Source organism: Anser cygnoides, chromosome 13, assembly GCF_040182565.1.
Source record: "Anser cygnoides isolate HZ-2024a breed goose chromosome 13, Taihu_goose_T2T_genome, whole genome shotgun sequence".
Classification (NCBI taxonomy): Eukaryota; Metazoa; Chordata; class Aves; order Anseriformes; family Anatidae; genus Anser; species Anser cygnoides.
Genome location: NC_089885.1, coordinates 3,546,240 through 3,570,381, shown reverse-complemented (window position 1 = coordinate 3,570,381; position 24,142 = coordinate 3,546,240). Strand labels below are relative to the sequence as shown.

Sequence of the window (24,142 nt, the reverse complement as noted above, 5' to 3'; positions counted from 1 at the left end):
TATAAGCGATTTAAGACATTACAGTATTTTAAAGCTAAGTTAACACAAGAACTGAACAGATAAAATTCTTTGCTGTTTTAGGCTTCTAATGCAGTGAATAGGCAGAACTCCCATTACCTTCAAAGGGAGAAGAATTTGACTTGTAGTTTCTTCTAAGAGGATAGTATATGAAATATTTAATTAGTAAGCATAAATTTCACATTTCATTTAATTTCATAGTCAACCATATTCATGTTTATACTTAGATGTTTGTAATGATCCTTTATTCTGTAGTTGAGAAGAATTTTCGAATATATGTAATGTTAAATGGATTCCTTGACTACTTATGTTGCAGTTTTTGAGGCTGCAGACAGATGTAGCCTAGCATAACCTGAACTTTTTGCCTGTTCTTCATTTCAGAACTTCCTTTTCATTTTGTTCCAGCTTTTATTATTTGCTACTCAAAATTTGGTTTAGAGTGGAAGACACATACGGAGTGACAGCTGGCAGACTTGGAACTGAATGTAATGTTTAGCTGAGCTTGCAAAGGTTTTGTTGCTTTGAGTGTCTTGACCTTGGATATAGTGATTTGTGAATGCCATATCCAGTCACCTCTATAAGCCGAATATGTTGGAGGTGGCACTGAATTTACCACCTGAAGTAGACAGAACTATGGCAGAAAGCTAGAGGGAATACAGGGATGAAACAGTGAACTTCTGTCTTGAGAGACAGAAGTCACAGAGTTGCTAAAAAGAGAAAAAAGAAGTTTACTTGTGTGTGGAAGAGGAGGAAGGGACGGAAACATGAAGACAGCAAAGCCTCCAAATGTATAGAATGGGTTTATATATCTAATGCACGGTTTTGGATTGGTGATTTATGGAGGTATTGAGCAATCATAACTTAACCTGTTAATGAAATTCTTGTATAAAATAAAAGCCTACAAGTACACAAAGAAATGAATTTTGAGAGTCCTTGGTTATTGTCTTTAATAACAAATTAAGATTTGTCCTAATGCAACAATTATCATGCCTGCATTCTAGTGTGGCTTCAAGATAGCAGGAGGAAGTGTCTAGAAGCCAAAATGCTTTCTTCTGTGCCTATGCGTTCCCATGAAATAAGGAGTGGCTATTTCTTTCCCAAAGGTCTTACTACATATCATATGCCACAGGGGATCCATCTTGTGCCTTTTTTATACTATATTTACAAAAACACTGAGAATTAGTAAGATGCCATGAGCTCAGACACCAACCTTTATACTGACAGCACTCAGATTTGCATCTCTTTGTAGCTGCTGTATATATTCACAGAATGTCTAAGAGACTGCACTTAGGTTACAACACACAAAAAACAACAAACTACCACCACGCACACAAAAAAAGTTTAAACATGATCCAAGTAAAGTAGAGATATTGATGAAATGCACATCTTGGGAAACAAGCCAGGATGTTACTCAGTTCCCTGTATTATGAGTAGTCATATTCCTGTCTCTAAGGCAGCGTGCACCCTGAGCTATCAGACTACATTCATCAGTATCTTCATATGTTATTTCATTGTCTTAATCTCTTTTTCTGTTGTAGTGCAACAGCTCAAGTGAATGTGATTTTTTTTCCTTTCTAATTCAGCTACTATGTATCCTAACATGCCTTTTGCTTTCCTTGTTCTTAAGCTGGTCGTATGTAATTTGTCCATAACTATGGATTCTTGACCATAGAACAAGTTTCTGTATTTGTGATAAACAGTATGAAAACAGAGATTAATTGAATTCCATCTGCAGCATTAACCAAACTGGTTGGTTGAAGGATATTGACAACTAAAAAAAATGTAGCTACTCAGTATTTTTATACAAAAGTGCAGTTTATAGTATTTCCAGTGACAAAATTGAGAATACTTGGTACTGTGCTGTTCCAGGCTTTCAACAGTATAACGAAAACAAACCTATTTTTAGAGGTCTCAGGAAATTGAACATGTAAATGTTCAAATTATATTCATATATTTATGCATCGTTGCATTGCTGAGAAGTTTTGTAACATTTTTACATATCTGCTTGGGATGAGGCTTTTTAAAATGCATAAAGAACTGAAAATATTTTTATTAACTTGTACTTTTTAAAATGATGACTTGAACACTTCTCTAGAGGTGAGTAGTATTTTGCGATTGATTAAGTGGGGGTTGAATTCAGCAACAAAGTGGCCTTAAATATGTTGTCTTGAATCCAGTACCTGTTTTGGGGTAAAGTGGTGATCTTAGGTCAGTATTGAGAGAACTATTGGAGCTGTAAAGAATTCCAGGGACTTGTCATGGGCTTAAGGATTTGAGTGGTTAATGTTACTCGAGCTTAACAGTCCTAAATCTAATTGAGCAGTTCGTTTTTGTCAATTATCTAAACTTTGCCATCTGCTGGAGAGCCCCTTTAGTGACATTAAAATTTAGTCCAGTTGGAGCTCGGAGTTTTGACTCGTCTTTTATGATGTGTTCAACAAAAACAAACCTACACACCAAACCCTGGTCAGTTTAGTTATGCAATTTGTTAATAAGCATCTGAAATGAGGGTGGTAGGCTTTCTGTGTTATGTCGTGTGATTATTTTAAGTGCTGTGGATTTGCTTTTCCTATGTCAAAACAGGACATTTCCATGGCAATTGACACCTTTCAGTTTCTTGAATGTTTGCATGAGGATGACACACAAACTGTCATGGCTTTGAATTCTATTGTCCTCGTTTATCCCAGCATGATGAGAGGTGCTGGGAGGGGTGAGGGAGAACGTAGGAAAAGGCAGAAAAGAAGCTGCCACTTAAAAAGAGACTACGCATACAGCTGCTTTACCTCATGTCCAACTACAGTCAGAAAATGCTGTTCAAAGTCCTTGCTGAGCCATTGGGAGTACAGGCAAGTGTTAGCGTGGATTTCCTAGCTCACGCTGTTCAGTTCTAGAAGCATGGAGTGCACGGAGCATAGCAGTTCTGCCTTTTTTTGCTAGGCCTGGGTAAATGCACAGTAATTGCACACTTTGTTGTAATTTGCTACAAACCGTACTTCCGTGTCTTACTGACCTACTAGGTGAAGAGCTTGAGTTTAGCATATCTGTTACCCTATTACTGAAGCTCTGCCTACATCTTTAAGTTAGGTTAATTTTAAGTAAGAAAAAAAATGATTTTCTGTGTAATAGGACGTTTTTACAGTAATTCGAAATGATTCCCCCATTTCCAGCGGGATTAAAACAGAATGAGAAAAATGCAGTCTTTAACTTGTTTGTTCTTTCTTCACATCCAAGGAGAAAAATAATTCCTTTATAACCACGAAAGCAGTATAGGGTAAGATTTTTGGCTTCAAGAAACAGTAAGGCTGTTGGAGCCATAGAAACTTGACTCTTACTAATGTAATCAGGACACTGCAATATTACTTTGTAAGTTTTCTATTTCCAACTGCGTTATGTTTGCTGATGTGAGCAGATCGTAGGAGTTATGAATTCTGTGATCATATTTTTCCACTTTAAGGCCATAACAGTGCATACACAAAATTCTCCTGAACTTTAAGGATCTCTTCATACAAGTGTTCATTGTTTCATTGGAAAGTTACAGCAGTAAAAGATTAATTCAAGTCGTCATGTCCATGTAGTGTAACATTATTTTGACATAAGGATGAACAGGGTTTACATGGAAGAATCCAGATCATGAAGGAATATTTATCTGAGTAGTTCTCAGCAGTAGAAAAAACATGTTTATTATTCTTTTTTCTTCTAAAAAGCTCTTTTTAAATTTATGTGAGCCTCAGCTTTTACAGCTTCCATGGTTAGGAGTTTTCTTTTTGTATGGGAAATTTTGTAATGGTAAAAAGCAAGGAGTTCAATCATTTGCACCTGGCATTTGTGTAAGATTGTCAGACTCAGCTGAAGAACCAGCAGTAATTAAACCTCCAGGATTTTCAGACACAGGGCATTACGCAGATGCACACCAGCTGCGTGTCTTAACAGATAATCCCGTTGAATGCAGACTTCTTGAGAAGCAACTTTGAGGTATCCCAGACCATGTTAGTTGTTCCATTTGTGCTATGGAGTTGACCTGTGCATGTACTGTGAGTCAAGATAGCCAGAACAGGAAATGAGATTAAAATAATTAAAATAAGGATTTGCCTCTTTTGTTGATTTAAATGTCGGTAGGAAGTGAACTACAGCACTTGTTTGGGGGAAAACCAACAAGGTAGCAGAACATTTTCAGCAGCTCCAGTGTGGTTTGCTTTTCACTTGTATGTGGATGGCACAACGCGCCAGAGGGCTGTGCTGCCATCCAGAGGGACCGCAACAGGCTGGAGAAATGGGCTGACAGGAGCCTCATGACGGTTAAGAAGTATGGAGTCCTGCCCCAGGGGAGAAACAACCCCAGCACAAGGATGTGCTGGGGCCTCCCAGCTAGAAAACAGCCTGACAGAAAAGGACCTGAGTGTCTTGATGGACACGAAGTCGAACAAAAGCCAGCAGTGTGTCCTTGCTGCAAAGAAGGCTCTTGGTGTTCATGGCTGCATTAGGCAAAATATCACTGGCAGGCTAAGGGAGGGGATTCTTCCCCCTGCTCAGCACTGGTGAGGCCACATCTGCAGAACTGGGTCCAGTTCTGGGCCCTCCAGTACAAAGAGACATGGACATACTGGATAGAGCCCAGCGCAAGATGCTGAAGGGCCTGGAGCACCTCTGCTGGGAGGAGAGGCTGAGAGAGGTGGGACTGCTCGGCCTGGAGAGGAGGAGGCTCGGGGAGGACCTCACCAATGTCTGAACACCTGAAGGGAGGGTGCAAAGGGGATGAAGCCAGGCTCTGCTCAGTGGTGCCAGGGCAAGAGGCGATGGGCACAAGCTGGAACATGGCAGGTTCTGTCTGAACATCAGGAAGGATTTCTGTGCTGTGCTGGTGCTGGAGTGCTGGCAGAGGCTGCCCAGAGAGGCTGTGGAGTCTCTTCCTTGGAGATCTTCAGAAGGGTCTGGACATGGCACTGGACACCCTGCTCGGGGTGGCCCTGCTGGAGCAGGGGCTGGACCAGATGGGCACAGAGGTCCCTGCCACCCATTCAGTGATTCTGTGATGTGACTGAAACCATTAAATCATTTCCCCCTAGTGACTGCAGTCAATAAAGATTTTTTTTTATTTCCATGACCCTGTGCCCACATGCTGTGATGCCTGCTGTCATTACGGAACTGATTTTGCACAAAATAAGTTATTGATGAGTTTGTATAGCATGAGGAACAGGTGATAAAATACTTATCTTCATAGACGATGATACAGAAACAGTTAATTGTGATATATCCTAATTGCCTCTGTTCAGGTTTCAGGAATACTCCAAACAAAATACCTGAATTATTATTTTTATTCCTTGTGTATTTGAAATACATTTAAATTAGTATTTGTATAAATATACCTTTTAGGAGTTCCAAGTGCAATGCTACAATGTTGACAAAAATCTGATCTGCAGCCAAAATATATATTGTTTTTAACACAGCTTTTAACTTTTCCTTTATTACATTTTCTTTTTTTCAGTGTTCTCTTGGAGGAGGCCCATTAAGTGGGGATTGTTAAGGTTTTGCTGGGTTCTGTCATCACCACCAATAGTCGCTTCTCTTTTGTTCCATACCATGAGCCGTTTTGACGTGACATGCACAGCTCTAATTTTAACACATACCACAGCTGGGCACCTCTGTCATAAAACCCAGGAATGACAGCGTCCCGTGTGGGAAGCCATAAATTACCGCTGCTTTGTTCTGCAGGCAGCCGCAGTACTGATGCAGAACCTTGTCCTTTGTTTCTTTTAGCATGTGTCAGGGTTAGATTTAGATGAATGACTTACCAACCAAGAAGTTCAGGTGCCTTGAAATTTTAGATAAAGTTTTTAAATGCTTTGGCGTCTGAATGCAAAAAAAAAAAAAAAAAAAAACCACCTTGGAAACCTACTTGTGCTTATCCTTGTCACTGTTACACGACTGGGAGAGCAGCTTCGAAAAGTACTGAAGTGAGCAAATAATGGTTTCTCTCTTTTTGGTAGATGGTTCTTCTTTTGCCCAGGGGTTCTTTTCTTCCTTGTCACTCAGCAATTTGAAACTACTAATAAAAACTCTGTATATTGGTTTGTCCTTCAGGATATTCTGAACAAACTGAAGTTTTCTCAAAGGAAAATGCTTGAAATAGAACACCAGAAAGTTTTTCCATATCTGGGTCTGCTCTTCACAGTTGTTATGAAAATTTTCAGTGTATTGTATTTATGTCTCTAATAGCGCTGATACACCATCTGCAAGAAATCTGACAATATTCAATCCTGTATACTTTAAAGGAAAAAAACAAACCTACACAACAACAAAAAGAAACCAAGGAAAGCTGAGTGCCTCTTGGTAAATTCGACCTACCCAGATGTGTGTGTTGTATTAGTGTTGTCTGGTGACTGCTGCAGCCTTGCTGATAAATTGCCTATTAACAACACTGGTAACAATTTCCACACACACCAGAGAGTTGAGAAATTCTAGGGACAAAAATTAATAAAATAAGACAGCTTATTTGAGGCATGTCTGGCGGACCTAATCTAGAAGCTTAATTGTGTTATCCAGTCAGTGAATGGAGGTTGCCTTTTCTAATGAACTCTTCTAAACACTTAATTTAGGTGCATACTCTGAGTTGTCTCTTAGAGGAATGTTATTCTTTTCAAATTTAAAATAACCATCTAAAATAGAGTATCAGAATATTCTGCCATCCCCTGAAACCAGATGACTGGATCCAAATGCTGGAAGCGTGAAGCCAGTGGGGGGAGGTGAGACCGAGACTGGGGGAGAGATTTCCTGGCACACCTTAGTTTGCAGGAGTTAGAAAAATTGCCTGAAGAGCCAAAATGCCAGATCTATATTTTATTTGTCCTACCTGAAACACTGCTGCACTGTGCTAATTAGTTAGGCCAAAAAATTAAAACTTCAGAGAATTATTTCTGTCCAAAATGTCAACAAGTGTATTTCCTTTTTATTTTTATTCTTTTTTACCCCATGACTGCCACTTAGCAACATAATGTGCAGGAAGTATAAATGTTGTTCTTTCTCTTTCTGTCTCCTAAGTGTAAGGGAGGGTTCAGGAAAAAAACACGTCATTCACAGTTGTTCTATTTCCTGGAAATTTTGTGGTCTGAACAAAAAATAAATAAAAATAAAAAATGACAATATAAATAAGTTATTTTCCCCTCCATTCAAGTGATTTGACAATGCATGTAAATCACTGCTTGAAATCTCCATTTAAGTTGGCAAATCTCTGCTGGTGATGTAGAAAGGCTAGAGGGCTGTCACGTAAGGTCTGTTAGGCTGTCTGATTGCTTACACGGAAAGCTAAGAGAATTTCATTTACCACAATTCCTCTTTCTGAAGAGGAGCATACTCTGCCCTGTTTTTCTAACTTAAAAATTAATTGCAGATTGTGACTTGGAAGCTGCTAGTTTTCTGTCAAACTGAGTTATGATAGCTGATTTTCACCAGGAAAATGTCGGTGACCTCCCTAAGTGCTCTGTAATTTCTTCCTATTGAAGTTATATGAAAGCTGAAAAAGTAAAAATCTCAACTAACTTCAATGAGCCTGCAATGGAACAAACTTTTTTTTTTTTCTCTTTGAAATCCTGTCATTAATTGTCTCTTATCGCTGTTACCTCACTGCTATTACCTAAAATTCAGTGAGTTTGCCACTCATTAATTTCAGGATGTTTTGAATTAACTGAAGAACAATATGTAGGCCCTTTGGGCTCAGTTTATTGACATAGGCCCATTTCTTTGTAAAACGTATTTTCTAAGGTACATCTCTTTCTCTTGATGAAAGAATCGAGAATATCAGGGTTATACTTACTGAGCTGAATGAAAAGGGTTTTCAAGTTTCAGTCCTTTGCCTACCATGTAAAAGTAGTGCTAATATTTATCAGGAGAGGGCAATAGTTTGTAAAGTCAGATCTTTAACCTATTTTTTCATCACTGTGCTGATGGTATTTAGAGAACTGTTGTTTACTTTAGATGACAAAAAGATATGGTTTGGTTTATCTGTGCTCTGTATAGGAAACTGGTTAATTAAAAAAAAAATGGTCTGCAGTAGAGTGAACTGAAAAAAAATGGAAAAAATATTTTTAATTAGATTAGTTTGCTTAATTTTATCCATTCTCTTTTGATTGATGTTCAGGGATCTATATTTCTTTGCTGTAGACTGAGCAGATTGTGAAAGAAGCTGTCACAAAGATTTGTAGGAGTCAGGGATCTTGGATGCTATTCTTGATTCTGTCACTGACTCACTGTGTAAGCCTCCTAAATTGCGTGAGTCACTTAATGTCTCTGCCTCATTTACACTTCCTTTAAAAGTAGAGTATTACTTATATTACACCCAGCGCTTGAATGTTTCCTTTGCATCTTCTCCTACTATGTGATGTTAAAGCCCTGAAAGTAATTTCCAGTAACATACACAACCGGACCCAGTTTTGCCTAACTTCCATCCAGTTTGGGTCTGCAGATGTGATTGCCCACTAAAAGGTTTAGTGAGGAATTTAATTATTGCTTTCGTTAAATAATAACAAAATAGTGAGAATTCATCCAATTCCTTCCTTTGTTCACACAAATTCTTCTCTACTTTTTGCGATGCATACACGCTGGTAAACTTTTTAAAGATCTTTTAAAATCATTTGTATTTCTCATTTCCCCCATTTCTGCCCTACTGTTTATTACCCAGCTGCCACATCATGTTTAAGAGCCATAGGTTCTTAAAGACTGAAGGTGACTACTTTTATTTCTTCTAACATTTCTGTGGCATACAGAAAATACAAAAGGACAGCACAGTGATGTATTGCGTTTTGGTTCACCTGCTCATGCTGTTATTCAGAACCATGAAAGAGTATTTTACTAAAACAAGGTGTAGTCCTAAGGAATATAAGTCTTAATTATAATTTTCACTGAATTTCATGCTAGTCATGAAATTTCATGTTAGTCATAACTCAAAATAGTTGAAACAATTTCCTTTTCTTTAAATCTTTTCAGTGTCTTTAAACACTGAAATACTTTAAAGTTTGCAAGCTTTCCTACTTTCCTGTACTCCCAAATGCAAAGGGGAGTGGAACATGAACTTACCGAAGAACATGTTTCTGGAGAGCTTATGGACAGATGAACTTCATTTGAGCAGGAGCTGGGATTTGTATAGCATAGCTCAGCCCAAAAAAAAAAAAAAAACACAACCTGATTGTTGAGTAATACTTTGTTTTTTCTCGACTGGCAATTACTTGGTCTGTCTTAGTAGGATGCACAAAACTTCATAAATAAAGTATATTTAACTAGAAGTGCGGTGCATGTGTGTGCATGCATTTTGTGTCTAAAAATAGTTTTCTTTGAACAGGATTCAATTTTGACTTTGCCTGCTTTGCTTTTAACATGAAGCAGAACCCCATGTGGAAAAACTAATGTCCTTTTATTGGCCAGCTAGAATTCCTCTTGCTTGGCACTGCTTCTTTTCAACTCTTCACTACCAAGTACTTCCATTTAGTCAGAAGCAATATATGTAAATTAGCTCTGGGCATTAAGAAATACAGAACAGATGACGTAGAAAATGTTTTTCAAAATAGTATTTTTTTTCTTTAAAGATGTTTTGAACTTTGCTTAATTTTTCCAAATTATTTTACTGGTTATTTCCACCTACTCTTCCTTTATTTTAACAGAAAAAAATGTGGAATTTGTTTTCAAAACCTGTTATCTAATATACCAGTCTTTGCTCCAATACAATCGTTTTGTCTTTCTAACAGAAGAATTAACAGAACATGGCACTGAATAAGATGGTAAAATCATGTTCTAATAGTGTAAAAGTAATGCTTCCATCAAAGAAACACAACAAAGTTTCTTCAGTCGAGAATACCTACACGCAAGTATATCATGGCTTTTCTTTCTGAACAGCTCAGATCAGAAATGAGTTTTTTAAGGAAAGCGAGCATATGTTATCTTGTCTGTGTTTTATGCTTGCTTTAAATTGGTCACCAAGAAGCACGCTAACAGTAAAAATGAGGTAAAAGTCTGAATTTACATATGTACATCTTTGTAGAGTTTATGATATGTGACAAACTGTTGTCTCTAGAAACTGAAATTCTTTCTCCACAGAACAGGAACAGCAAAAGTAAAAGCTCGTGCAAGCTTTCTTGTGCTCGGTAAGTGTTGAGACCTGCTGACGTTTCTGACCGTCTGTTAACCATTGTACAAAAGCTAAGCTCTGAATGTAGACAGCTGCCCATGAGGTAGTCTACTGGACACCCTCCACTTGTTTTGCTGAAATCATCAGAGTAGTCAGTAGATGGTGACTTATTAAATACCCACAGAGATGAAGTTTAGGCTTACTGAATAATTGCAGCCCAGGGATTATGGATGAATTCTGAAGGGATGCATTTCTAATGACATACATGTTTCCTGCTAATCAAGCAATAAAAAAATGCAGAAATGAAGGTTTATCTCTGAATAGATGATAGTAAGCTGGCCAGCTCTTGGTTTTTCAAAAGGTATCTGAAACTTAGAGTTTCAACCAAGGTGGCAATAGAAGGATGAGTGATAGGAAACCTGATAGTCTGTAACACACAGCACTCAATAGGTAAATGTTTCCTGATTTTAAAGAAGTATGTGATGCACCTAGATGAAACTCATTAGGACAGGATTGCTAAGTTTTAGGCTAGTTCTCCTAAATTTGACGCCTGAGAGAGTTGCTGGACTGTTCTAGTTTCATACTTCGCATAAGCATACAGAATCTTTTCTGTGTAGCTAAACAGTACAAATCAGCGCTTTTAGGATATTCTATTGTTTGTTTGTCAACACTAATTTCTTCAGGTAAATTTTTGTTTTGCTAACATTAACAATGGAGACAAAGCTGTTTAAAAAGATGAAAACAAATTGAAACGTGGGACCTGGAGATGGGGAAAGGAAGAACATAGTATTCAGTATTGACTAGTTAGAGTTGCATCAGAGACTTCTATTCAAATCTCTGATCAGTTTGTTCTGCCAGATTGCTTGCTTATCTTCAGCAGCAGCAGTGCTAATACAGGATATGTGCAAAGATGTCTGTAGTGATGGAGGTATGAAGGAACAATTTTTCAGCAAGCTGTACAGATAAAGATAAAAAAGCGCCTAGCAGTTCTGAAGAAACAGTTTCAGGTGTGGTTGAAATGGCACTAGCGTTTGATAAAACAGTACTGTAGTTACCATCAGGTGGTTACATGAAAACAAGTATTTGAGCTAGTTTCATATTACTGAATAACAGAATTAGCCAGTTAATTTTACTAATTGTGTATGCAATATGCACTGTGTTGCTCTGCTTTCACTAAAATTGAACTATTTTGTTTGCTGTGTATGCCTGAGGCTTTTTTTTTTTGCCTTTGTGTGCCTTTCTGTTTCCACTGTGTTCACATGAAGGCTTCATATCTCAGCTTTTTATCAATATTCGTCATGATTCACTCATCTTGTTTTAAAGTATTACCACCGCATTTGAGATGTGGCTTACATGTGTGATGTATGATGTTTGTTTCCGTACAACTTAAAGTATGTTAAATTGAGAATGGTTTCTCATTTGGTAATGCCGGTGCAGGAGATCTTCAGTAAGTGGGAATTTGCCTGGACTTCTACTGCTGATGTTATGGGGGATCAGGCTTACACCCATAGTAAACAACCTTTGCCTCAAAAGTTTAAATTCACAAGTACATTCTGGTAGCTTTAGGAAGGGGAAGTGAAAGTTAGATAAACTAGTATCAAGCTGTGCCAAAAAAAATAAAAATCTGAAGGTTATAAATACTTACAGTATGGGAAATGTTTTGCATGGTAAGATTGTTACATAAATCTTGAAGACAGTATTAAATAAGTATTGGCAATATCCATGCATACTGTTGTTTTATAATATAACTCAGTTTGTAGTTTGTTAATGAAATAATGTTTGTCTTTTCTTGTGCTTTTCAGTAGTTATTCAAACAGACTGGTTGTATGATAGAGGTAGAATATACATCAGGGAAATTAGAAATTTGCATGTAAGCAAACTTGCAGCAGCAACAGATTCTTTGGATAGCATATTTCTTAATCAAAATATCAAATTAAAAGAGGATTTGGGTTTCTGAGCATAGTTCTTAGTTTTATTAAAAGGTGTAAAATTTCAAGAGCGTGCTTGCATGCACTTACTAAACAAACCCATGAAGAAGTGCAGATATCCCATCTCTGGCTCAAAATCCCTAAGTTTTAAACAGCTGGATTCCTGGAGAGTCTTCTAGGGAAGTACCACCTGGATATTTATTATGTTATTGTATTTATTCTTTTGCCATCTGCTGCTGGTTACTACTTAATACAAGGCAAAATGGACTTCTGGTTTGAGCTGACCCTGTGTTCCAGAGTATACTCCCTTTACTCTTATATATGTTGTGCCTATTTGGAGGGATATGAAGGCTGAATTAGCTGCTCAAATTTTCCTCTCTCTCTCCTGCTGTAGCTATTTAAGTTGATCTGTGATGATGCTCTGAAATACCAGGTAATGGAGAAAGGTAACTGTCTGGTTTCCAGCAGTTACAAACCCAGCTTTGCAAATCCCATCAACAGAATCTTGGAGAGTATCTTGATACATCTTCGGTGAAAGTAATTACTTAAATATCACAGGCATTATACTTTAAATTTCATTAGTGTTCTCAGTTGTTCACATGTCTGTGTAGCTCTGTCCTACATAAATAAGTTTAAAAAATTATCTTGGCTAGTTAATTCTCGTCTCAACATCTTTTTTCCTTGTGTATGGCAACTTTGACTTGGGTTGCCTAGAATTACTTCTAAGTACTGGTAGAATAGACTCACCATCTGTTTCCTAATTACATAACAAATTTACCTTCATAATGAAAATCTATATTTCTTATCTATTTTATAACATAAAAATACTAAAGCTTGGAGAAGAGCCTCTAGTAATTCCAATACTATGTTCTTTATTTGTAGCATGTCGGGAAAAAAAAGACTGCGTTTCCCCCCCCCCCCGGAAAAGGAAAGGTTCTGTTTTAATTCATCAGTGTATGGGATTAATTCGTGATGGGATTTCTATTTCTGGTCATACATATGATGATTTCTCCTAGGTTGTTTACTCTTTTTCTTTTTTTTTTTTTTTTTTTTGCTTATGCACTATTATTTCATATGCCTTAATAAAGCTATACTATTCCTTATGTGAGATGGTGGTATCTGATGCAGAGGCTTCAGACATATTCTAAATGCCATCGTCATGGCTGTAATGGTATCATCTAATGGCAACTACAGGCTGTATGCCAAGTAAAATAAGAATGATCTAATTGTTACATGACACAATAAGACATATGAAGAACTTGGTTGTACTTTAACAAGTCTCTTAATGTTAAGCTCTTCTTACTTAGTAAAAAGCTCAATTAACAGGTCTGTTTCTGTTGGAGATGATCATGCTTATGTTCATGTATGTCATATTTAAAATTGTAAGAGAAGAAAAAATGATGGGATACCATACCTTAACCTTCCCTTTTCCAATTGAACCGGTTCTTAACCAAACTTATATGAGTAGGTTCATACAGATGTTCTTACTGGTGGTGCTGCTTTCTGTCTGTCAACTGCTTTGTTTTTCAAGGGGGCACTGGAATATACACAGATAGTTCTTCTTGGTATGGAATTCTATCCACTAGATGTATGTTCGTCTATAGAACCGTGCCTTAGTCTGAGGATTAGCTTAGCTGTTTGCAAGATTCCATGTTACTAATCATTACCTCTGCTTTGCAGAACACCTTCAAGTTCTGTAGGTTTACAAGTCTGTAGAACTCCTGGATGTTTTCACCTTTTTATAAACAATATTCTTCTTTTCGGAGAATATTCTGCTTGCTTGGATATCTTTCACTGAATAATTAAATTCTACAGTTTGATTACTGTATTTACTACATTTGATTTTTGCAGGCTATAGAATTTCCCCCTCTGTATTGTATGGTTTAATCTTTTTTTGAAAGGGATTTACTAAATTGCAGTTAGAAGAGCTGTTGTTTTTTTTTTAACTTTCTCCAAAACTTTCTGGTGCTTCATTAGTAAGTCATTGTCTCAGAAGCAAAATCAGCTCAGGAAGGTACGACCCTCAGAATACCACCTAACTGACCAGCCAAGAAATCTAAAAGAAATGTCTAAGGAACAAGTTGGGAATAGTGGTCAGTGTGTTACACCGGTAACTGGGTTATCAAACTGGTCATCACTTCATCAGTTGTCTTTTTTTTGTTTGTTGGGTTTTTTTGTCCTTTATGCTTTTCAGTTGATTCATTAGATCCTTGATCTCTTTTTTTTAAAAAAAAAAAAAAAAAAAAGTTTGAAATTCTGTTTTGTCTTCAACAGTGCCCTTAAAGATAGTCGTTTCCCCCCAATGACGAGGGATGAGCTGCCACGGCTTTTCTGCTCAGTGTCTCTACTCACTAATTTTGAAGATGTATGTGACTACATGGACTGGGAGGTAAGGATTTCAGATGTCTTTTAAGAAAATTACTTTGATATTATGAGCATCTATAGCAGAAGTCACGCCATTTAAATTATTTGTATATATTTAATTAGTCACTGTTTAGCACGCTATATGGATTGTTTTCTGTAGATATTTAAGAGACTATTTTGCTATAACTACCATAACCTTAAAGGTCTGAGCTGTGAAAGTGGAGTAAAGTTGATTTCTTGCCCATTTAAGCACTAAAAATAAGAGTGCCCTGTGCGGTTGTAGTTATGTCTTAAGATTCCATCATGCAAGGTATTGTCTGGAGTGATGGGGTCCTGAGACTTCTTTTGCAGCATAGCTAACTACAGTAATGAAACATGGCAGATTATTCTATTGATTCTGGAAACAGGCTGTTCTAGTATGAAAGTTGATAGTCTGATATATGCCTCTGGAAATGGACACGGCAAAAATTGCAATCCCAAAACAAGCAGCCTTACTTAGCTTGTAGGAGCAAGCCATTTATCTTTTCCAAAACATTCTTCACTTTCAGAGCAAGTGGCCTGCACAGAGTCCACAGAGCCCTTAAACAGTGAGGCCAAGTAAATGATTGCTCTTATTTTCCTTTGCTACTTCTGCATGGAGCAGAATCTGTTTTACTTGCTTGATTCTAGGAAACCTGCATGCGTTCTCTTGGAACAGCAGCATAGAAGTCACAGATTAAGAAGCAAATACTGCTTTCAGAGTTATTTCTGGGAAGGTGTACTGGAAGAAGTGTTATTCTGTTACTCTTACGTTCTTTCCCAAATTATTTGGTATTGGATGCATGCGAGAAAGTAAGTTACTCGACTTAAGATGAACTTCTTATCTCAGCGAGGATGACTGTTGCTTTGCATTTCTAGTCTATATTTGAATGGATAGAAAAATTTTTGTCATATATGCTGGTAGACATGTTACAATGCCAGACATACCTCAAGAGTACTTCCCTGTAATAAGGACTTAACCCTACTAAACATTCAGGAATTCTTAATAGAAAAAGAGGTTTTCTATCGCACACACACATAACAAATATATATTGAAGGGAAATTTCATTCCTTGCTAAAATGGTAAGAGGCTCTACTGTATCAGAATGGTGGTCTCTGGCTGTAACCTCAGCAGTATGAATTAATTTTAGAGTAGTTAAAAATCTAATAAAAATGCATTAGCTGTTCAACTTGTAATGACAAAGGCTTCTTACCTTCTGATATGTAATTCTTCATGAAATGAGTGTAAGTCTGCTTTGGTGTTTATCACCATTTTTCCTATAAGCAGAATTATTAATTTTTTATGTAATGTCAGACAAATAAGTCTTAGCTGAAACTGTGCATTGTAAACAATAAGAGACTTTTTTCAGGGAACTCATTTGTCTTGCTTCTGAGCCCTTTAAGTACCTTTAGTCTTTAAATACTGTTTTCAAGCATTTAAAACTGTAGTGACTTTTAATACTAAATCTTTTCTGCTTTACTAGGTTGACTTCTAGTAGTAACCATAGTGATGTTTTTGATTTTATTTCATTTCTAATAACTTATTAAAAAACAGACTGTGAATATACTCAGAAAATATCTCATTAAAAGTGTGAAGTACAAGATAGTATTTAGCTATTTCTATGGGGTAGTCTACCATTAATATTAGATGATATTTTGTTGCCTCAATAATAATCTCATAAGATGACCAATTTTTTCATTTTTAAAGAGAAACAGAAACCAATGTCTGAGTACAAAAAGTGATTGTTTCATACATAGTTATTGGTGATCCCCAAACTTTCCATGCAAAACGGGTGGGGGTGTAAATATGAGAAAGATAACATTTTTAATTGTTAGTCTTTAAAACAATGATTCATCCCTGCACATGCCTCTGTCAGTGAGATAGCTTATGTCATCTATGTTTCTTTTAAGGGAGCTGCAGTTATGCAACGTTAAATAGTAAAAAGATATTTCAGGATGTCTAAAATATGACCTATAGAGGGCTTCTGCATCTTCTGTTTAGTATAATGCTAATTTCCAGATCATCCTAAGAATCAGCCTGGTTAGAAGATCTTAAATCTGTAGGTATGCTACGGATTGATGATCTTGTGGGAGCTAATTCAGCAATTTGCTGATGGAGGTCACAATATTTCAAAATTGCAGATTCAGACAACTCACTGGTTTGGCAGCTTAGAGACAGGATCGTTTGACCCAGGAGTGTCTCCTGTATCCTGAAGCAGAGTGATAGATCTTTTCTCCGATCAATGAATTATATTCCCAAACTGAACAAATGAGTATTACAGTTGTAAGAAGCAACGAGAGATCCTTTTGCAGCAGAAACTTCAGCCAAATAAACAGGAGATGTAAGTTGACTGCTATTAGCTCCATATGACTTTTCAAATTGCTGCCATTTTCACCTTTTATAAAGGTTTGTACCTTCTCCTAGTTATTTTTGAAGGACCACTTCAATGCAGTGGTTCATGAAGACGCTTCCTAAAATACGATTCAGGATTCTTACTTGCATGTGACTGTATATGAACTGCACTCTGTGTTAGCAGTTGAACAGATGTGGGGCTTGGAAATGAATGCTGGGAGTGGATGAACTGTTTCCTTATTTCTGCTGGACAGAACTCATGAAATATTGCTGCGGTCCAGTAGCTGCTGGGGTGGAGTTTCACAGCCTTTCTCAGCCCTACTTGAGGGCATGGCTAGAAGATAAATTGCAATAATATTGTATATATTGTATATATTCTATGCATGCTTGTTTTCTAGAAATATAGAAAAGCACAGTGCCTCTATTCATCTTCTCTCTTTCATCTTATAGCAAGTGAACACTTCCTAAGAATATTTTCTGTTCATTTCATTAAGAATCTGTGGGGTTTTCTTGCTACAAGGTAAACTCTGTCTTGCTAATTCAGACCCTCCTCCAGTTTTCCTACTAAAATGTCATAAAACATTAAGACGTATGTCATTACAATAAGAATCTTTTTGGAAAACGTTATTTTAATTCCAGCAGGGTAATAAATAACCAGAATTTATCAGCTGCTGTTCCTTAAAATACCTTGAAAGACATCTTTGTCCTGAAGTTGCTGTTCTTCAGTAAAGTAAAATCTACAGAATTGTGTGTGCTTGCTGTGTTGATACAAAAGGCCTTTAGTCTGTATATGCTGGTTTAAATATTAGTTTAAATAGTTTTAGGTGGCTTTTCATTGTTGACAAAGTTAGTGTATTTAAGAGTTGTGGGACTTCTTCCTGTTAGTGCTTCCTCTTCCTTGAAGTGCAGCAGCACCAGCAACTTTTGGAGCTTATATTTGTTAGAACAGAGAAGAAAGAGTCTTGATCTCAATGTTTTATTTTCTTTGGACAATATTCAGTGATTCCATGTATGTAAAGGATACATTAAAAAAAAAAAAGAATACATGTCATGAATTGGAGAGCATTTCTCCTTAATAGCCTTTTGCCTCCATTATTAAATCAGAATGTAATATTTAAGCCCTAATAAAGATGAGAAATAAACCAGCATATTTGGTACAGATAGAAGGCTAAAAAGCTGAAGAATTCCACTAATAAAAAGTAGGGTCAACTTCTAGTAAGTAGAAATAGTCGCTTAATCTGAAATGTTATGTTTCCAGACGCATTCATTTAGAGCAAGTTCCAGTAAGTAAATGGGAAAGATATTACATTATATGGTATCATAAGGAATACTCTGTAAGCTATAGGCTAATTTATTTGTCTGAAAATGTTTCTAGCTTGCCACTGTTCAAGGATTGAGCTGATAAACCGCAAGTCAGTAAAAAGCCACACATCAAAACAGCCTGGTTTGGTTCATCGGTTACATGAATGCTCGTACTGGTAAAACCGAGAGGCAAGGCAAGCAGAGTTTGTTGCACGTTACCTGGCATGCAGGCAGAAAGGACTGCACATCAAGCCACGTTTCTAGTCTCAAGTGAAGAACAGCAAATATTGAGTGAACTTAAGAAACAGAAAGACACTTGCTTCCACCACCAAGGGTGTATTGCACTACTCCAGCTCGGGCATTCAATGTGGATACTTCATAATAGGTTCTTTGTTACCTGCTTTTAATGTATTTCTGAAAAAATGTTTACAATTCATCTTAAACTAACTGGTGTTAATGTATGTAAATCTATAGATTTCAGTGCAGTAGATAAAACTGAACAGAGCAATAATTTGATAATTTACTTCACAGTGGACTAGACAGTTAAATTTCAGCAACACTTGATGTTTTAGATGCTTATCCCAGTTCCTCACTGGCAGTCTAACAAGAATAACGTTATTTCTTCCTCTCAGTATGGAATCAGAACGAGAGGAGCGGGTTTGTAAACTGTATTTGGAACTCAGTCAGAACCAGGCAGTTGAACAGAAGAGCTACCTGAACATCGGTTTTGGGGTAGATTCTGGAACAATTTTTTGTTAAACCAACTGAAATAGATATGGATAGGTACACAGATATGGATATAGATAGATATTATGGGCAATAATCTAGCAAGTGACAGAAGCCTTCAGCAAAAAATAAATATTGTGTGCATCTCTTTTGTCCCATCTTTAGATGGGTAAATGAATATGAATATGTGTAAAATACACAACGAAGTCTGAAGTTCTGTTGCGGTCACTTCTAGTTTCATATAATCCTTAGATTTAGGGAGAGGTCTGTGTTTTTGAATTAATGTAGTCTCTGGACTTAGTGTTAAGTAGTCTCTGTCTACTTGTACACGAGGCCAAAAAGTTTATATCCAAAAGTATTGGATGCATATTGTACAGTATTTCATGCTATAAAAAACCCTATAGAAATATTTCTGTTGGAGGAGACTGGCTGCTGCATTTTTAAGTCTATCCTCGTCTGACTTTGGTTTCCCAATAGCAAAGTAGTCTAAATAGATTCCTATTCATTTTTCACCAAAAATGTATATTCTTTTACAATTGTATGGTCTTTTTGCAGCTCAGAAGGATAGCTGTATGTAGTGATACATAGAGATATAACTTAAGATAGAACTTAAACGCCATCTGCTGAAGAAGATAGTTTGACTTGTTTTTCTGGATGGCACAGATGTTATTTCAGGAAAATTTGCCAGTAGTAAATCAGAAATCTTAGTTTGTGAAGAAAGCCACAGGCTTTGTTTAAGTTCTGAGCTGAGCCTGGTAGGCAAATTACAGTCCAGTTAATGTCTTCCAAACATGTAACTACCACTTACCTCCCATCTTAGGAGGGAATATTTGGGGAAATTTCACAGAAGTTTTCATCAGTGCTGGTCTCTTGAGGAAGTCAAATCGCTGTAGTTGAGCCCATGCCTATCTTAGTGTGGATCATTCTTAGTATGCTCGTGTGTGGTTTCCGTTTTTTTAACTTAGGCCTGTTTTTGTTTAACTGGAGCTAAACAATGGAAAGCCGTTTATACTGGACTAAAAGTACTGCTTAATTAGCTGTGCAGTTGGAATTCATGCTTCACAGAACGCTGTGAAATTTTCCCAACCAGAGAAATTGTGGGCACAATTGTGTTGCCTTATTCATTTTGCTTTTTTCCTCCATGGATATGGGCCTAAAAATCTATTAAATTGGTTAATGGGAAACATCTAGTATAATGCAATTACCTACTGCTTGAATGTAGCATCATACTTAACACATCATTAGTGATTCTGGTTAATATCTCATGAATACTACAGGATCACTGTTATGCAAAAAATGTATAGAATTTGGAATCTAATACTATGCAGGGTTTGAAGGCGTGCAAAAACAAGCCATTTGGGTTTAGGGCTTACGCAATTGAATGTATACGGTTATGAAATCAGCCAAATGCATAGGTAGTTAATGTGATGTTGCTGTTATAAGACTAGCATTCATTTTTCCAAGTAAATCCAATTTTCCATCAGTTACAGTAGTAGTTGTTTCACTGCCACATAATCGACTTTATCAACAAAGTTTATACAGAAAACTTGGTGATTTGTGCTTCAATTGATAGTTCCCATTTAAGAACAATCAGATCCTCCTTTTTCCCCATGTATAGTAATAAAAACAATTACTTTGTGTTGATGGAAGGGGTTATGAGCCACCATGAACCACCACCATGAGCCACCACCAATTTGATAGCCTTACTGATGAATCTTTCTTACACATCTTCTTTTACTCAGGGGAGGAAGTAAAATCGCTAATGTATTGTTCTGATAGTTCACAAATCAAAATGTCAGCATTCTCCTAGGATGTTGCCTTAAAAAAGACTGAGTGACATTTCTAAGAAATGCCTAGTAGAAGCAGATCGGAAATTTGTATAAGCTTAATAGCCTGAAAATGATCCCATGTAAAGGCCACATGAAATAACTTCTAGAAGTTGTAAGTAGACACTGTTCTTGTGTTTTGGTTTTGTTTTTTGTTTGGGGGGTGGGGAGGGAGTACTTTTGTTTAAGGTTTAAAAGTAAGTAACATATATTAGCTAACCTTTTTAACTACATGTCATACCTTTGTAACTGCTGTTGGATCCTTCCCATCTGCTGCTTATTGTCTGCTTTTGAAAGTTAGCTACACCAATCCACACAGTAACAACCTTACACAATAGAACAACCCAATCTTTATCTAATCACACTTTGTAGTTTACAGACAGAGATGAAATTTCAGAAGGTCTTGAACTTTAGAGGACTGACCTGATACTTTCCAGGAAGCCGGAGGCAAGCTATGTTTTAGGGCAATCTCAAATAATGTTCCTTTAATTTCATATCTACTTTTTTCTGTTCTAATAAAAAGCCTTTTAAAATTGATATGAGCAAATGTACAAAGGAACATTGTTAGAATGAGATATTTAGGTCTTAAGTTCTGATCTTCATTTGGAGCGTCCTTAGAGCTGCAAAAACTTACTCTGTTCTTATCCTAGGGATAAACTAGGTAGATTTCAGCTTTAACACTGTTGCTTTTTACTTTCAGATTCTTTGGGTTTATAATCACATCATCTGACCATATAGAGTATATATCTTTCTAGTGGTTATATATGCACATTATGAATGTTAGGTAATGAAATATGTTGAAATTTGCAGTGAATTAAATATGTTAGTCTCTAATTAATTTTTCCTACTTGAGGAATACTGGGTTCACACAGAAAACTTACTGAGGCCTGGCCAGGAGAGAGACTTTTCCCATCATTGTCCCATGTTTATACAATATATAAAGATTACAAAGTTTAAAAAATTAAGTCTCAATAAAAGCAAATATGTTAATTAAACAAGTGGTTATTAAGAGCTTTGGAAATATTCCTTAGTTGTTTTTTTTTTTCATTGTCATGCATTTACGGTAAAGTAGGTTGTCACTGGAAAAACTATTACAGCATTTTTTACTAATTTATTGTTGAAAAACAAGCACCATGCCAAATAACATGTGATACTCTTTTAAACATAAACTCTCCATTTCCTCATGCAAAGTTGGGAACTTTGGATTCAATTAGAAACAACATCTTAGTTATGTGGGCATGAAAATTAAAATACCAGTTTACTAGTGTTTTGAGTTTACATGCAGAACTCCAAAGCAACATATTTGTTATTGTACCTTGAAAACTGGGGTTCTTAATGCACTGGAAAAAGTACCTAGCCTTTTTTTTTTTTTTTTTTTGACAGCTCATATATAAAATACTTTTAACACCTTGAGATTAGGTATTTTGGTTCCTACACTGGCATTTTGTCATATTAGAGTACTTAGTAGCATGGAAATGGGAGTTTGAAGCTGAATGCTCTGGAATACCTCCTTTTCCTCTCCAAAGTTAAGCAGAAACTTTGAGAGCTTCAGGTTCAAGTTGGTAGTGACAAATATTTCACTGTTCAGTTGTTACTTCAAACAAAATGAAGGCTCTTAATTGAAGCACCGCTAGACTTGCCAGCTGTCTGATTGCCCGCAGATTATATCTTGCGGTCTCAAGTGTCTCGAGCCAGGTGTTTTTATAAGCGACAACATTGCCAACAGTGTCAGAGGGAGACAGTAAACCCAGTTACAGAACTGCCTTACTTAGCATCTCAGCTGGCTTACCTTCAGACCAGAAATGAAGCTCCATGGTGGAGCTGAGGAGCATATTTTTGCTGCTACTGACTTACAAGGCTGTCAGCCGAACACACCTTTCAGAGATTAGATTTTGCTTCAGTACCATCTTTTGAAATTCTCTGCAAAATGCTATTAACCATTGAAAGGTTCACATTTTGACCTTTATCATGTTAGAAATCTCTTGTATTTTTTTTTAATGTACTAATAAAACTGCCAATTTCTTGCAGGTGGGTGTACATGGCATTAGAATAGAATTCATCAATGAAAAAGGATCAAAACGCACCGCCACCTACTTACCGGAGGTTGCAAAGGAGCAAGGTCATTGTTGCACTTTATTTCATATGATCTGGTGAAGAATTTAAACATACATATAAATCTAAAATGCAATATTTGACCTTGCACTGATGTCAGATGATGGAGCAATATTTAATTGTAAGAAAAGACTCTTATATAAAATGCCAATTACATGTCTGTATCAATCCCCTTATAGGGATTCAGTAAACTGTAGCTGTTTTTTAAGCAAGTCATAACCACGGTGAAGCTATAGGAAAACAAAATATGGAGAGGAACCACAGTGCTGTCAACGAACTTTACAGTTGTCAAAAGTTACAAATTTTCATATAATTGTTATGCTACAATATTAGACATGCACAAACTCTGTTAAGTTACAGGATGTCTGGTCAATGATCTTAACAGCTGATTTTTTCCCAGAGGTGAAGTTTTTTTCAGTTAGGTACTTTCTTGTAGTATTTAATTCGTTTTATAAACAGCGACTTCTGGTATTTTGGATGGATGGATGGATGGGAATTACTTTCATACTGAAAGTCCAAAATAATGTGTCCCTTTTAATAGAGGGATGGACTAAAGTTTGTGAATTAATATATATGTATATATACTGTACATTTTGTTGAATAGCAGTCTGTTGGTCTAAGCAACTAACTCTGACTACCACTAACATTATTCTCTTTCAGGCTTGACAGTGTGTCTCAGTGTTTAAATTCTGCATTGCCACTTTTTTTGTTTTTCCTTTTTATATTTGATTTGGTGAGCAAAGGAATAGGATGAATTCTTAATTAACAATCATCATTAATAGATAACTCTGTTTCCAAATGATCACTTAAAAGTTCAGATGCTTTCCAAGGCAATTGTTCTCCTTTTGTAATCTAAGATTGGCCAGTTCAAGAAGTGTTTTTTTGTTTTTTTTTTTTAAGACCTTTGGTGATCACCTACACAAGTTTGTTTTGTTTTAAATTCAGGAATTAGGAGGAGGTGTTTACATTTCTAAGTACTTATAGTAGGCCATGAACTTCCCTTTTTTGTTGTTGTTTTAAATATTCAGTGTGACTAATCTTTTGGAAATAACACGTCTTAACAGCTGTCTTGGAAATATTAAGCTTTTAAAAATCAATATATAGGAGTTTTGAATAACATGAAGGCTTTTTGAGAACAATAATGAATCTGGATTTTTATTCCATCATTGTTTTTTAATTAACCAGCCACCTATATAATAGTTCTGAAATTACAAATATCACTAAGCTTTACAGTGACATTTGTGGAGAAGAATAATGTCTTTCCACTTGTTCAGCTAATAAATCTTTTGAGTTTTATAGAAATTTAGTTTTTCCATACCATCGTAGCCATTTATGATGTATAAACTGATTGTGATTAATGATCATGCCTGAATGTTTCAGAAAA

General features: G+C 36.4%; 2 protein-coding genes across 15 annotated transcripts in view; one reads left to right on the top strand and one right to left on the bottom strand.

Annotated features, from left to right (window-relative positions):
* TMEM164 (transmembrane protein 164) overlaps positions 1-24,142 on the bottom strand; it is a 93,185-nt gene that overhangs the window by 10,580 nt on the left and 58,463 nt on the right. The window contains exon 8 of one of the 3 annotated variants that reach the window (XR_007165791.2): positions 22,745-22,793. The exons of the other annotated variants lie outside the window; for them this stretch is intronic. The gene's annotated coding sequence lies outside the window, so the exon portion shown is untranslated. The remainder of the gene's footprint in view (positions 1-22,744; positions 22,794-24,142) is intronic. 3 annotated transcript variants of the gene reach the window in all.
* Positions 1-24,142, top strand: part of AMMECR1 (AMMECR nuclear protein 1) — a 104,544-nt gene that overhangs the window by 74,174 nt on the left and 6,228 nt on the right. For 3 of the 12 annotated variants that reach the window (XR_010834747.1, XM_048070633.2, XM_067004985.1), the window contains 2 exons: positions 14,332-14,446; positions 22,675-22,765. Coding sequence is in view for 2 of the 12 variants with exons in the window: in XM_048070633.2 (XP_047926590.2) it covers positions 14,332-14,446; positions 22,675-22,765 (206 nt within the window). In the remaining 10 variants the exon portion in view is untranslated. Of the gene's footprint in view, positions 1-399; positions 489-14,331; positions 14,447-15,090; positions 15,253-16,581; positions 16,782-22,674; positions 22,880-24,142 lie in introns of those variants that run through there. The other 9 variants (XR_010834748.1, XR_010834746.1, XR_010834749.1 and 6 more) reach the window with 7 other exon arrangements.